Below are 14,931 nucleotides of genomic sequence, written 5' to 3' on the forward strand. Positions count from 1 at the left end.
GCAGCCTAATTAGAAACACTGCCCACAGTCACGCTGTGAACCGGGTGCGTGCTGACTCAATGAACCAGAGGAGATCACACAAGGACTTTTCAGACTCAGCAAACGGCACACCTTTACAGCCTCAGGAACCTGATGTGAACTTTTAAGGAGCTCACACTTAAGTTAGAAGTACAATAGCTAATTGGTGTACAGCGTTCATTTGAAGTAGTGCAAATGAGGGCTTTTTCATAATAAGATATACCAAACCTCCTGTGGTTGCAACATATTTAAAGCAAAAGCTATATCAACTCTGGCCAAAGGAGCTATGTTCACTGTAGTTTGATTTTACCTCCATCCCTTTTGTTTCATGTATGACACATTTCCTTTAACAGCTCATATACCCCAATTTACTTGTCCACAGATAACGGATTAATGATAGCAACCTAATGGCGAGATCCATATATATATACACACACACACACATTCACGTACATATCCTTAAGACCCAAGAAGATGTCACACATACACATTCTGTGCAGGATTTATAAAATCTAATGATAGTCTAAATGCTTTAGCATGCATGAAACTTATGTTTTTATTGGCTCATTATTAAAAACTGAATAATGTTCTTCTAACTTGCTGTTATTCATTTAAAAATATGAAGCCATAGACATCAAGCTTGCTTCCAGCCTTCCCTCATAACTGTCATAAGGACAAACTTCCCAGGTGCAGTCTAAACACACTGTAAGTGTTGAAGGATTCATTTTAAGAATAAGACTCTCTGGATCAAAGAGTTGTATATATTTTATGACTTTTGGTCATAATGACAATTTTTGCTTCTGAAATTATGCATAATTTTGCCTAAATTCATGTTCTCATTACACCCATAAACTTAGGAGCACTTTAAAAGTGAGTTTTACAAAGATTGGCTGCTGTGCTATCTGATGAAGCTTTTGAAAGGAGTACCAAAAGGGGAAGTTAATGCGGAGGAGTGGCGGGGGTTTCTACCCACCCTGTAAGCTGATCTCAGGTGGCCCTGAGAGGCGGCCTAGTGGGTAAGAGTACGCCCTGCTCCTGCTTGTAGCTCTACCTCCACGGGATCCAAAAGCCCTTTTCTGGATTATACATTCACAGGCAGGTTTCCACTCTGCTTCCCATATACACCTAATTAAAATATGAAAGACGCCTTAACTGTTTAGACAAAGGAAGGTATATACATAAACACTCTCCACACCCTTTGTGTGCTGCTATCTGACTAGAGAAGCCTGTAATCATAAACAGCCTATGAGGGCCTTGAGGTAAAATATAGATGTAGATACTTAAAATGCTCTGGAACTTGCATAAATTCCCATTGGGATGAAAATCCTGATGCCTGGGTACTCTGAGCTCACGGTTACAGCCTTTCTATCTCTACCGAATGGTCCCTCAATCCCGTTCCTAGATGAGGTTAAGGTCTTTTACTTTTGCTGAGTGAAAGTGGACTGAAAAGAGAAGTAAATACAGGAACTAGAGAGGAAAAGAATCATCAAGTTCACGGGCGAGGAGCCAGGCAGGTGTTTACTAACGCACGCGGAGCATCTTCTTTCGTGTGCCCAGCCAAGCAGATTTTATTACAATTCCTTCTGTTGCTCCTTGCACAAAGTGCAATGTAATCTACAACAAAGCAACTTTGTTGATTTCATTTTAAAAAGCAACTTATTTATGTTTTCTCTGCTTTAAACAGGTTTATTGGGGCGTAATTTATATGCTGTAAAGTGCACAATTAAATTGTTTTTCCTATACTTGCAAAATCATGCATCCATTAACATAATCTAATTTTCAGACTTTTTCATCACCCCCACAAAGAAACACCTTATCTATTAGCGGTCGTTCCCTAGTGGCTCTCCTTTCCGTCATAGGTAACTGCTAATCTACTCTTCTGTCTCTATAAATTGCCTATTTGGAACATAAATGAAACCCTATAATATGTGGTCCTTTGTGAGTGCTTTCTTTTTTCCCAGCTTTATTGAAGTATAATTAAAAAATGCAAATTGTATATTTAAGGTGTGCGACTTGGATTTTATACATAAGAATATTATATAGTTGCGTAATGCCAAATGTCATGCTTTGCATGGGTTCGCGGGGAACGATCAGCATCCCCTGATGAGCACATCCTTTACTTCCTGTACTCATTTTTGTTAGTGAGAACACTTAAGATCCACTTCACGGCAGATTCTTAAGTATGTAGTCACTGTGTGTCACTTTCTGTCTCCCCAGTCTGTTTCACTCACACTATTTGAGTTTTTTATGCCTTGACCAACATCTCTTCATTTGCCCGATCTCCTCTTGCCCCTGAGAGCCACGATTCTACCCTCTGATTGCATGAGCTGGACTCTCTCATGCTACCTCTGAGGGTCAGTGCAGCATTTGTCTTTCTCTGCTGGGTTTTTCCACTTAGCACAGGGCCCCACCGTGTTGCATAAGGGCAGGATTTCCCTCCTGCCATGGCTGGGTCTTCCACTGGGGACAGATTTCTTCCTTCACGGGTCCGTTAGTTTCTCCAGCTTGGCAGTGTGAATGAAGCTGAGAGGAGCCTACAGTGCAGTTGTCTCTTTGAGATTTAGAGTTCCTTTCTAGTTTTGGATGGATATGCACTCTTCCATTGGTCATGCCAATCTGTAGATCTACAAATGTCTCTTTTTTCCCCACAAACCATTCCAACACATACTCCTTGCCTTTTTTCTTTTTTCTACAATAGTCATTCTAGTAAGTGTGAGGTATAGCTCCCTGTAGTTTAATTTTGCATGCCTCTGATGATCTTAGGTGAGTTTCCATGAGTTAAGGCATATCCTTGGGACCGTGGAGATGGCTTGGTGGGGCAAGAGCACTTGTCTACACATATAGAGACCTGAGTGTTTATCCCCAGTGCTCATGTAAAAAGCCAGGCATGTCTATGTGTAGTTGTAACCCCAACACTGGGGAATGGAATCAGGTGAATCCTGAGACCTCCTTGACCAATATCAGCCCAGCTAAATCAGCAAACTTCTGTTTCAGTGAGAGACCCTGTCTCAAGGCAGTAAGGTAGAGAGACGTAGAAGAAGGCGTCTCTCTGCCTCTGCCTCTGTCTCTGTCTCTGTGTCTCTCTCTCTCTCTCTCTACACACACACACACACACACACACACACACACAGCCAGACAAGAACATGGATGAATGAGTAGAGAAAATGTGGTGTATTCACACACACTGGGGACAAGAGTCCTATGTTAAATATGAATGTAGCCAGTGGGTAAATATGTACTCCAGGTTCATCCATGTTGCTGCAAATGGCGGCATCTCCGTTGAAAGACTGAATACCAGTCCATTGCATTTATGTACAATGAGATAATGTAGACAGGAAGAAAAGACTCCATTAGTGAGGAAAGTACATGGGTTCTAAAGAAGCCAAAATATTGAAAAGAGCAGGACAGTGGTTTCTAGGGTCAGGTGGCCAGAGGTCAGGGGTCAGGGGTCAGGGCCAGGTATCCATTGAAAATGGAAAGATATATGTCAAAATTACCCACGATGTAGGAAATACATGTGGAATCTAGTGTTTAGGGTGAGAACTGTTGTCAGTGACACAGTCATATGATGGAATTAACAACCATAGATTTCCAATATTCTTTCCTAGGTACTCACAGGAGACACACCAGTGTGCTTGACCAACAATCATTTCATTATCCATAACAAAGCATCGTGTTCTATACCACACTGACACAGACATGTGCACACACACACAACACGTTCAGCAAAAATATCAGTTCAACTCCTTTTCTGACCTGGTTTCTGTTTTAGGTCAAGTGCATGCACCAGGAGCCAGAGGCATGCTCCTTCTCCATGTGGAGAAGGCTTTGTCCTCACCTTGTTCTTTCCCTCAGTCACATCTCGCGCTTGCCTTGCCTGCCGCGCACAGTATCTGGGAGGGCTGAGGAGCAGGATGACAGGGATGCCATCTGGGTGAGTGGGTCCTTGATAGACATGACTCCTGGGTGGAGGTGGAGCTCAGCGGAGCCCAGGGCTTTGGAGAGTCCATGTCCTGAGCACCCTGTCTCTAGTCATCCCTTGCTCTCCTGGAGGAACTGGTTCCAGGATGACACAGGGGACATTCCAATCCACGGATGCTCAAGTTTCCTGTATAAAATTTGCTTGGATTTGTGTACCTCACGCATCCTATTGAATCATTTAAGTCATCTGTAGCTTACAATACCAAGTGCAATATGAATGCATGTAAAAATAGCTGACTGTTTAGACTCCATACCCTGGTTCTAAACCTCTAGGGGGATTATATGACCCTCTCACAGGGGTTGCATATCAGATATCCTGCATATCAGACATTTACTTTAGGATTCATAACAGTAGCAAAATTACAGTTATGAAGTAGCAAGAAAATAATTTTATGGTTGGGGGTCACCACAATATGAGGAACAGTACTCAAGGGTTACAGCATTAGGAAGGTTGAGAACCACTGGTGTAGAAAAATCTTTCAAGGACGATGGTTTATACATATTCCTCATAGAAAAGTTGTTTTTGCTACGTTTCTTCATCATGATATTGGCTGAATCTGCAGATGCTGGCCCTGAGAGTGCTGTAGGCTAAGCGGTCCTGATAGGGGAGGGGAGGGCACTGCCTCCATTTGTTAGAGCTGAGCTAGGGCACCTGCACTGGACAGCACAATTCAGTCCTGTGTTTTCTTCTCTGGTTTCTCTTCCCCCCTTCTTCTCCATGTTCCCTTTTCTCTTTGCCCGGTATGTCTTCCTTTATTGTTAGCCAATGAATTTTCTCAGACCGTTTCTCCATCTATTTCTTACTTCTAAGCTACATTGGAATAAAAAGTTCTCATTTTTATGTTTTGTTCCCAACCAAAAATTTGGATTTCTACTTTTACAGTAAATTTAAATGGGTCGTTTATTACTTGTATATTCATTGTGATATTTTTGTAGTCTTTGAATTAGTAGCTAGCTTAAAAGTTGTTTACTATTAGGTAGATAATAAGCAATTTAAGTTATAACAGGGAAAGATTATACATGCTAGAACATTTATATTAAGTATAAATTAAAGTCTTTAATTAAAATTTCCAGTTTAAAGTTAAGCATGCTGTTGTTGATCATTCAAAATATTGTCTTTTTTTGGCAATATTCTGAATATATTCAAGAACATGAAAGAAACATGGGGGTTAAAAATCACCCTATGAAATCCAGCTAGCAGGCAATATTCGTTCGTTGCAAAGCTATTTTAAGTTTGAACAATACAATTAATATGAAGTATTAAAGCATTGACAGAGCTGAAATGGTCTAACACTTTTATCAATACACTACTGGAAGAGTTCTTTTCCCTGTTGAATTTAATGAAGATAAATTATTAAAATGGTGCTGAAATTTCAAATTCCCCAACTCTCTGAATGTAGTTTTTCATTTTCTCATTCTGCAGAAAATCCGGCACACGTAATCAGTTACAGACCACTCACTTTAAAAATAGGCTGGTATTGCTTTGTCAGTAGGCAAATTTGTAAAACAAAGGCAAAAACCCAGACCTAAAATAATCACTGCGGTGGCATCTTCATTTCAGCACGTCCTAAGTCGAACGCTCCTCGTCGGCACCGCTCTTCAAGATGGGCGGTGTCAGCTGTTTAGAAATGTTTTCAAGACCTCGAGTAGCCAAGGAGACCCCGGTTCTCAGTCATTGTGAACGACTAGGTCTGCCTGAGTTTCTTGGGCTGTGAAGCTCACACACACACTGACGGACTGAATTTTGCTGAAGCAGTTGAGATAATCAAACAGATACAAAAGGTTGGAAAAATTTTAACAATTAATTGTTGGTTTTGCTTCCTTTTTGGTTTCGACCCCAAACCTCTAATCTAAGAGGGTCATTCCCACCAGTCTGCTGGCCATCTCCCGCACCGTCAGAGGCACCCTGTCCACTTCCAGCTCTTTTTCTCTGTCCTCTGTCGTGTGGCTTAATGTGGCTTTTTATGTCACTGCTATTTGAGTGGGTTACTGGGAGAGTAGAAATGTTCCTTTTTATTACAGTGAGTGGAATCAAATAATGCCTATTAATACAGCAATGAAGTCATAGAATAGACCTCCCCAAACTTTCCAGTTATTATCGCATGAATTATTAAGTTGCTTTTTCCACTCATTCCTGATTATTTATTTATCTATTTGTTTATTGATTTTCGATACAGAGTTTCTCTGTGTAACTGTCCTGGCTGTCCTGGAATGGCTTTGTAGACCAAACTGGCCTTGAACTCACAGAGATCAGCCTGCCTCTACCTCCGGAGTGCTGGGATTAAAGGCATGTGCCACCACCACCCAGTGAGGAAATGTTTTAAAAGATGAGAATCACATGGGTTGGGGAGTGTAGCTTAGTGACAGAGTACTTACTCATTATGCTCAGGGTCCTGGCTTCGGTCCCTAGCAACACACGCACACACACACACACACACACACACACACACACACACAGACACACACACTGAAGAAAAGGCAGACAGGCCCTCAAGCAAACAAAACTAAAAACAAACAACCACCCCTAAACTAGTGAACAGCAACAGAACAGTGGAGGATGCATCAGAGGTTTGCTGCGGAATTCTGAGCTTGCTGACCTAATGCAGGAGCCTGTTACTATGTGAACATGAACATGACTTAGCTCTTGGGGTCCTTGGCCGTGTGGAATACATGACTGAGAAAGTTGACAGTGCAGTTCCTAGGAATTCTCATTCCCTCTGACTACCAACAAGTTCTGCTTGTTAAAGGATCCATTTTTGTCAGATCTAATTAACAGATGAATACTTTGGATCTGAAAATGTAAACATCAGTGGAGACACACATTGACTAAGCCCTTGCTACTGCTTGCTTGCCCCCAAGTCTGTGCCCACTCTTGGTCAGTGCTGACTTCTGTGCCCACTCTGGGTCAATGCTGACTTCTGTGCCCACTCTGGGTCAATGCTGACTTCTGTGCCCACTCTTGGTCAGTGCTGACTTCTGTGCCCACTCTTGGTCAGTGCTGACTTCTGTGCCCACTCTTGGTCAGTGCTGACTTCTGTGCCCACTCTTGGTCAGTGCTGACTTCTGTGCCCACTCTGGGTCAATGCTGACTTCTGTGCCCACTCTTGGTCAATGCTGACTTCTGTGCCCACTCTTGGTCAGTGCTGACTTCTGTGCCCACTCTTGGTCAGTGCTGACTTCTGTGCCCACTCTTGGTCAGTGCTGACTTCTGTGCCCACTCTTGGTCAGTGCTGACTTCTGTGCCCACTCTTGGTCAGTGCTGACTTCTGTGCCTACTCTGGATCAGTGCTGACTTCTGTGCCTACTCTGGATCAGTGCTGACTTCTGTGCCCACTCTTGGTCAGTGCTGACTTCTGTGCCCACTCTTGGCCAGTGCTGACTTCTGTGCCCATTCTTGGTCAATGCTGACTCGACCACTGGAGTAGTCTGAGGTTTTCTTACCTGGAAGAAGGTGTGTGAACTGGAGCTCCTGAAGATATGACACCAGCCAGTCTGTTTGCTACTCTTGGCAGAGCCTTTAGTGCACACAACCCATCTCCTAACTTGTACATGGAGATTGTGGTCACAGTCCAATAGTGATCAGTGAAGATAGCAGATTCTCAGGGATTGTTCTGTGTCACAGCAAGTGAGATCCCTCACATGGGATTTCTGTCCTTTCTGTCCCGGTCAAATACAGCAGCAACATGGATCTGCAGAGTTGCCAAGTGATATTTTTTCAACATACTTAAAAAAAAAACTTTCTATAAATTTAACAAGAAACTCAGAAAACATTCCAATAGTAACATTAAAACGAAAATCACCAAACTACTCATAATGCTTAATATAACTAGCTGTGCACTTTAGATGTTAAGGCTGAGTATGGTGCTAGCACAAGGATTGAACGTTATCTCCAGTCTCGCTTGAGGCTTAGAGAACTTGATAACACACGGTCAAATATAGTTTCCCCCTTAATCCACTAGGTAACCATTAGAGAGCCAACTTCCACTCATTAGTGCAAGAGGATGGGATGTGCGTCTAAGAAGAGCTGGTAATATCAGCATACAATCGCTTATGGGGAAAATAACAATATCTTAAAAAAAAATCTGAAAACAGTTACCCTTGGGAAGGCCAAGTGAATATGACTGTTTTCTGTGTACTTTTTCTAACCACTTGGCTTAGGATAGCTCTTTTTGTTACACATAGTGCTAAAGAACAACTTGGATAGAATTTACAGTTACTAATATATATATACAGTTACTAATATATATATACTAATAATAATATATACATATATGTGTAATATATACATATATACATATATATGTGTATAATACATCTTACATGTTATATGTATTATGAATATATAGAATTATAATATATATATATATATAATTGAGAACCATGTGAAGAATTTGAAATGTAATTGCTGTATGCTGACCTGGATTCTCAAGTTGCTGATATGTGTGAACCCCTTTGTCCTTATCGGTTTCAGTGTTAAATACACAAATAGAACTTGGCATGCTGTATATGAGTCAATATTTATAAGCAACTTTGCTATTTGAGAACTGAGGAGCAACCCACATATAGAGGACTTATAATATGTGATATCATGTGTCTTCCCAATAACCCATTCAAAAGGGAAATAAACCTACTAGGGCAAAGCCAAGTGGAGAAGGCAGTAGGAGATGTTCATGCAGTTTTAGGAGGTGGGCAGCAGGAAGGCCAGTAATTATTCTCTTATGTGTGAACACTGCTTACTCCGTTGAATTATTTTGAGAGGAAGCTGCTAATGGCAAGCTGGCTCATATTATTAAATCCAGAAAGGTCCAGGAGTCAGTGGCATCTGGAAAGGGGTGGTGAGGTGAAGGGTGTACTTAGAGAATAACTAACGCCATCCACCCTGATTCACTCCTTACCCACATAGCCAGGAGACCACCCCATCTCAGGTTGGTTGAAGTAGCCAGTATATAAGAGCTTGCAGAGGGAACGGGCAAAGAAATAATAAAAGCCTTCTTCCCAGAGGGAAGCACACAAGCTGTTTTCAGTTCTGAGTGTTCTGGAGACTTCGATTGATGGAGACGAAACATCCATACGAAGGCTCATCCCTAGACTGTGGACACGGAGCTGAATAGGAGTCCCTGAAGTCCTCTTAAAAAAGAAACAATAGATTTTTATAGAAAATGCCTAATGCTGGAATCGTCTCTGAATCAGCAACATCAGAAACAAGAAGACTATAGGTTTCTGAAGTGCCGGGAGGAAGTCAGAGTCAGTTTAGTATTTCCTACCCAACTTGCGGCTCTACTGTGAAGGCTGACAAGGAAAGGTTTACTCTCGTGACTGCTCACTGAACTTATTCATCATAAATACTTTTCAATAAACTATGTGCCACTCTAAGGAGGATGGCGGTGATGACTATAAGTGAGGAAGACATGGAATTTAGGGTCCAACACAGAAGGCAGGCTAAAAAAGATTCCACAAGTTTCCAGAGAAGTCCTGCATGCTGCCTCCTAGTGGGACCCAGAAAACAAAGGGGTGGACTGAAGCATGAAGCATAGAGTGTCCCTAGGAACAAAATGAGCATGCCGCATTGACTGATACCTTGAGCACAGAAGGAGGAGTTTTAGATTACTCTTAGAGGCTAGAGGATGTTAATTACATATAAAACAAAGATGCAAATAGTGAAACAAAATGTCTCCTCAAATTAAAAATGTAGAAAAGTAGAAAATGTAATGGAACCATTGTACAGCTCTGAACACTTTTCCAGAGTCACAATATGAACACCAACTAGCAGCTCAGCCCAAGACCAGCAGAGTATATTGAAATGTATTGGGGTGGGAGGGGCTTTCTTGAGTCTGTATTAGGGAGATACTTTCTTGTTTATTTTTTTGTTTTAATGTTATTGATATATAATACAAATACAACTGAATACTTTTTGTTTATTTCTTATTTTTGTCTTATTTAAAACAATTTTTAAGTTGAAATATATTTGATCCTATTCTTTCCCTCCTCAAGTCCTTCCAAGGTCCTCTGCCGCTCAATACCCACCCAACTTTAAGTTCTCAAAAACCAAACACAAATGAAACATAGCAACAAAACCCCCTCAGGCCAAGAAAACAGAACAGAGCACCACTCACAAAGAAAACAGCAAGCTGTGGCCAAATAAAGGCACACGGAAACTGTGGAGGCTTGTATGTTGTCAACTACTCTTGAACATGAGGCCTTCCCTGGAGTAGTTGATCTACCCAGTGTGCTTCCACTGGGGAAAAATGGTTTTCCCTCTCTCAGCAAGCGTAAATTACCTTCACCCTAGTGGCTAGGTATCCATTCATTCATTTGTTCTTTTTAAAAACTGTAACAAAAGAAGATATAATAAGATTAAAAAAAAAACTATCACTTCAAAGTTGTACAAAGACAAATCAACACAAGGAAAAGAGCCCAAGAAAAGGCACAAGAATCAGAGGCCCGCTCCTTCACTCACTCTAAGCTGGAAGCCATGCTGTGAGTGCAGTGGTCCTGGTGCAGACGGGGCAGGCCCCTGTGTGTGATGCTTCAGTCTGAGTTCCTAAAAGCTTTGCTCATCATTTAGAGGTCCCCCAACCTTCCTGGCACTTACATTTCTTCCTCTTCCTCAGGGGTCCTGAGCTCTAAGGGAAGGAATTTGATAGAGACGCCCTCTTTAGGGATAAGTGTTTCAAGATTTTTCTTGAATATGTATTTTCTTTATATAATGTCTGGCTCTGTGTCTCTATCTTTGTTCCCGTCTACTGCAGAAAGAAACTTTTTTGATGATGGCTTAACAAGGTATTGATCTATGAGTACAGCAGAATATCATTAAGAGTCATTTTATGACTACCATTTTTCTTTTTCTTTTTTTTTTTTTTAAGACCAGTGTTACTTAGTTTTATCCTAGGTCCCTGGGCTATCTGGTCTCAGATTCTTAATCTCCCAAGCAGTGTCAGGTATGGGTTCCATCTTGTGGAGTGAGCCTTGAATAAAATCAGTTTTTGGTTGGTTACTTCCTCACGTTTTGTGTCATTATTGTCCTGGCCTATCTTGGAGGTGATACACCATTGTAGATAAAGGCTTTGTGGTTGGTTTGGTATTTATGTTTTCATTTTGATAATGTAGAGCGATCTTAGGAAGATAATTTCTAAAGTGGGGTGAATCAGATGATAGCAGTAAAAAGATTCTATTCGAAATGTGTATAAACACAAGAAGAAACATCTGGGAGAGTTGTGGTGTGAAAAGGGGAGAGAAAACTACTGTGTAACCACATCTGCTTCTGTGATGCATATTTAAGAAATGCAAGGGAACTTTATCATTTGCTTGGTTTTATTCCCCATGAAAGCCCCTTTCTCCTCCATTAATCGTATGAAAATTTCTGGCTTTGAGTTTCTCTGGCAGATGCCTTCTCGTCCTTGATGGCCTTTCTCTGCAGAACTATCAGAAGCAGAGTTATCGACATGTGAGATACAGTCAGTAATTCATTCTCTGTTTTGTAGGGTGGAGAACACTGTTACTACCATGGAAGCATCAGAGGCGTCAAAGACTCCAGGGTGGCTCTGTCGACGTGTAATGGACTCCAGTATGTGGGAATCTCCGTGGGTCTTCTTGACCTTCAGGCTTGCTCATATCTACTCATTCTTTCTAGTTTTTATTTTTAATATGTTTTATCTTCATGACTTTTCTATGTCAGTGATGTGTTGGGAGTTAGATAAAAGTAGTTCCAGGGAGCTTAAGTCCACACTTATATAACACCTGTATAGGAAACTCAGAAATTAAACAAATGATTTACGTAAGTCAGTAATTCCCATTTTGTTTGATTCTGCGAAGGGAATGGAAAGGGGTGTATTAATTAGCTCTCTGTTACTGAAAAAAAATGCCTGAGAAGATTACCTTATAACAAGAAAAGGATTACTTTAGCTCAGGCTTTGGAGGTTCGAATCCATGGATGATTGCCCTCATTACTGTGAGCCACTTTGAGGAACCACATCACTGGGGATTGAAAGTGTGGAAGGCAACAAAACTGCTCAGCATGTGGCTAGGAGAGAGAGGAGTGGGAAGACTTTGTCCCATAGTACCCTGCAAGGCATTTCTCCCGACCCCCGCCGTGAACTCAAGACTTCTTACATGGCTCTTGATGCTTACCTCATGGCCGTTCCACCACCTCCCAGTATCGCCCTGCTGGCGTGAATCCTTAGTAGTGGACCTGTGGGAACGTGTAAGACCCAAAATCTAGCAGGGAGCTAACAGAGTGACTCGGTCTAGTCGATGTAACCCCTACAGGTATGTGTGTCAAAGCTCATATGGGTAGACTTCGATCTGAGTCTCACTAGGCACCAACCAGAGAAGGATGGGATGCTAAGAGGCATTGTCCAGAGGCAGACTCTTTGAAACCCTGCACACACACACATTTTAGATTCATATTAAATAGTGCCTCAGATAAAGAGTTAGCTTGGTGATCAAACGAAAAAGGGTCTTAAAACCCTTTTCAAACTTTATTTAAAATAAATCTCATGTCTCCCTAAGTTAAATGTGCTTTCTACGGCATATTACGTAATAAGCATTCACAATTTACAAGTGTAAGGATATTTTTACCAGCCTCTTCAGAATCAGAGATGGTCTTAGAATATTCCTAGATGACGGAGCGGTCAGCTTTCTCGTAGGTGATACATAATTTGCATAACAAGAAGATTATACTAGTTGCTTATGCTTCTAAAATAAATGAGCCTTCCCCATGATGTGGGAAATCTTATCCCAGATCACCATTGTCATTGGTTTATTTTTAAAAATGACTTATGTCGTGTGGAGTTTGCACTCTCTGGGGGGGATGCTTCATGCTTTTGTAGCTTGCATACTGCCCAGCAGAGTCCTTGGCGCGCTGAGACCTTGGCAGGACTCCCTGCAGCTACTGGGAGTTCATGTGGGACTATGAAGGCACCGCTGAGATGCCCCTTTGCTGACTGTCTTTCTGATGCCTTGTGTTGCAGCGGCATGTTTGAGGACAACACCTTCATGTATATGATAGAGCCGTTGGAGCTCGTTCATGATGAGGTGGGTCTGTGACATCAATTTTCTTATATCAGGTGAAGGTAGAACACATCCCAGAGCATTTATCCATGTTGTATGATTTCAGACTTAGACAGCACAATGCCAGACCCTTGTGCCAGTGGCGGCAGAACAGAGGTATATTACTGAGGCATTCTGAAGCAAGCTTCTTCTTTCTGGTCTTTAGAGAGGGCAGGGAGGCCCTTTGCTTTGCACTGGACCCCATAAGACAAGCTTTCGTTTCCAGTACCTTCTTTAGATAATTGTCTAAGAATATACTTACTTTCTGTTCCTAGAAATATTTAGTGGGGAAATCTGTGGTCTGAGCAATGACTACTTGATGCAGCACACAGTTAAATAGAGACGGAGAAGGAAACAGTGCTTCATCCTGTTTAGGCCAGCAGCCATCATCAGAAACCCCGTGTTCCAGCCAAGCTGTTCATTGACAGTGTTACCAGCTCTAAAGTCTAATGTGTAGACACCAATATTATATGGAGAGCTTGCTACATTTTACATTCATGATAAAACTGATGGCCCGAGACTCATGAACAGGGGTGCAAAAAAATGAGTAAGAGGTCACACACGTATTTCAGACGGTGACACCCGCTGCGGACAGCAATGGGCCACCACGCTGTGAGTGTGTGTGGGGGAGATCTTGAGTAAAAGCCTTCAGGGAATCAAAACTCCCAGAGCCGTGAGGTGGTTACGAAGGCCCTGGGATGGGCGCTGCTTGCTGTGTTATGCCGTCTTTAGGAAACCTGACTGTTCAGATAAAGTGGAAATTGGCAGGCGAAGACACGGTGAGGTCACAGCAGGGGAGGCAACTGATATCGAAGGAAGGTATATTTTGAGAGTGATGGGCACAATAATGCAGTCATTCGATGGAGAGCAGGAAACCATTTTGGTGGGGCACAGGGTGTCATTATACTGTCCAGGCCTCCCGAATGTTCTGTGTGTGCCGCCATGTTCAGATTGAACATTAAAGTTTTTTCTTTTAAGACTATGGTAGTCAGTGAGGAATTAGTAATATGTCTCTCTCTCTTTCTATCTGTTCATCCATCTATCCATCATCAATCCATCCATCTACCTATCCACATACCTGTCTATCTATCTGTCTGTCTACCTATTTGTCTGTCTATTTATTTAATATGTATGAGTGTTCTCCGTGTGTGCAGTGCTTGAGGAGGTGGGTAGAGGGACATCAGAGCCCCGGGAAGTGGAGTTACAAAGGATTATAGGTAGCATGTGGGTGATGGAAACTGAGCCTGTGTCTGTAAGGGCAACAAGAGCTCTTAACTACTGAGCAGCCTCTCCAAGCAAACATCTAGGCTTTTGACAAAAAAGGGCACCATTTGTTTTCTTGTGTGTGTGTGTGTGTGTGTGTGTGTGTATGTGTGTGTATATGTTTGTGTATGTGTGTGTGTATGTGTGTATATGTTTGTGTATGTGTGTGTGTATGTGTATGTGTGTGTGTATGTGTGTGTATGTGTGTATGTGTGTGTATGTGTATGTGTGTGTGTATGTGTGTGTGTATGTGTGTGTATGTGTATGTGTGTGTATGTGTATGTATGTGTATGTGTGTGTATGTGTATGTGTGTGTATGTGTGTGTATGTGTGTGTATGTGTGTGTATGTGTGTGTATGTGTATGTGTATGTATGTGTATGTGTGTGTGTATGTGTGTGTGTATGTGTGTGCATGTGTATGTATGTGTATGTGTGTGTATGTGTGTGTGTATGTGTCTGTGTATGTGTGTGTGTATGTGTGTGCATGTGTATGTATGTGTATGTGTGTGTATGTGTGTGTATGTGTGTGTATGTGTGTGTATGTATGTGTATGTGTGTGTATGTGTGTGTATGTATCTGTGTATGTGTGTGTATGTGTGTGCATGTGTATGTATGTGTATG

The 14,931-nt window shown here is 41.8% G+C and overlaps 1 protein-coding gene across 1 annotated transcript in view; it reads left to right on the forward strand.

Annotated features, from left to right (window-relative positions):
- Adam23 (ADAM metallopeptidase domain 23) overlaps positions 1-14,931 on the forward strand; it is a 159,133-nt gene that overhangs the window by 77,638 nt on the left and 66,564 nt on the right. The window contains exons 5-6 of the mRNA XM_041631816.1: positions 11,481-11,563; positions 12,969-13,032. Coding sequence (XP_041487750.1) covers positions 11,481-11,563; positions 12,969-13,032 — 147 coding nt within the window. The remainder of the gene's footprint in view (positions 1-11,480; positions 11,564-12,968; positions 13,033-14,931) is intronic.

The sequence above is a fragment of the Microtus oregoni genome, unplaced genomic scaffold, assembly GCF_018167655.1.
Source record: "Microtus oregoni isolate MIOR12 unplaced genomic scaffold, Mior012 000038F_ref0000394, whole genome shotgun sequence".
NCBI classification, from domain to species: domain Eukaryota; kingdom Metazoa; phylum Chordata; class Mammalia; order Rodentia; family Cricetidae; genus Microtus; species Microtus oregoni.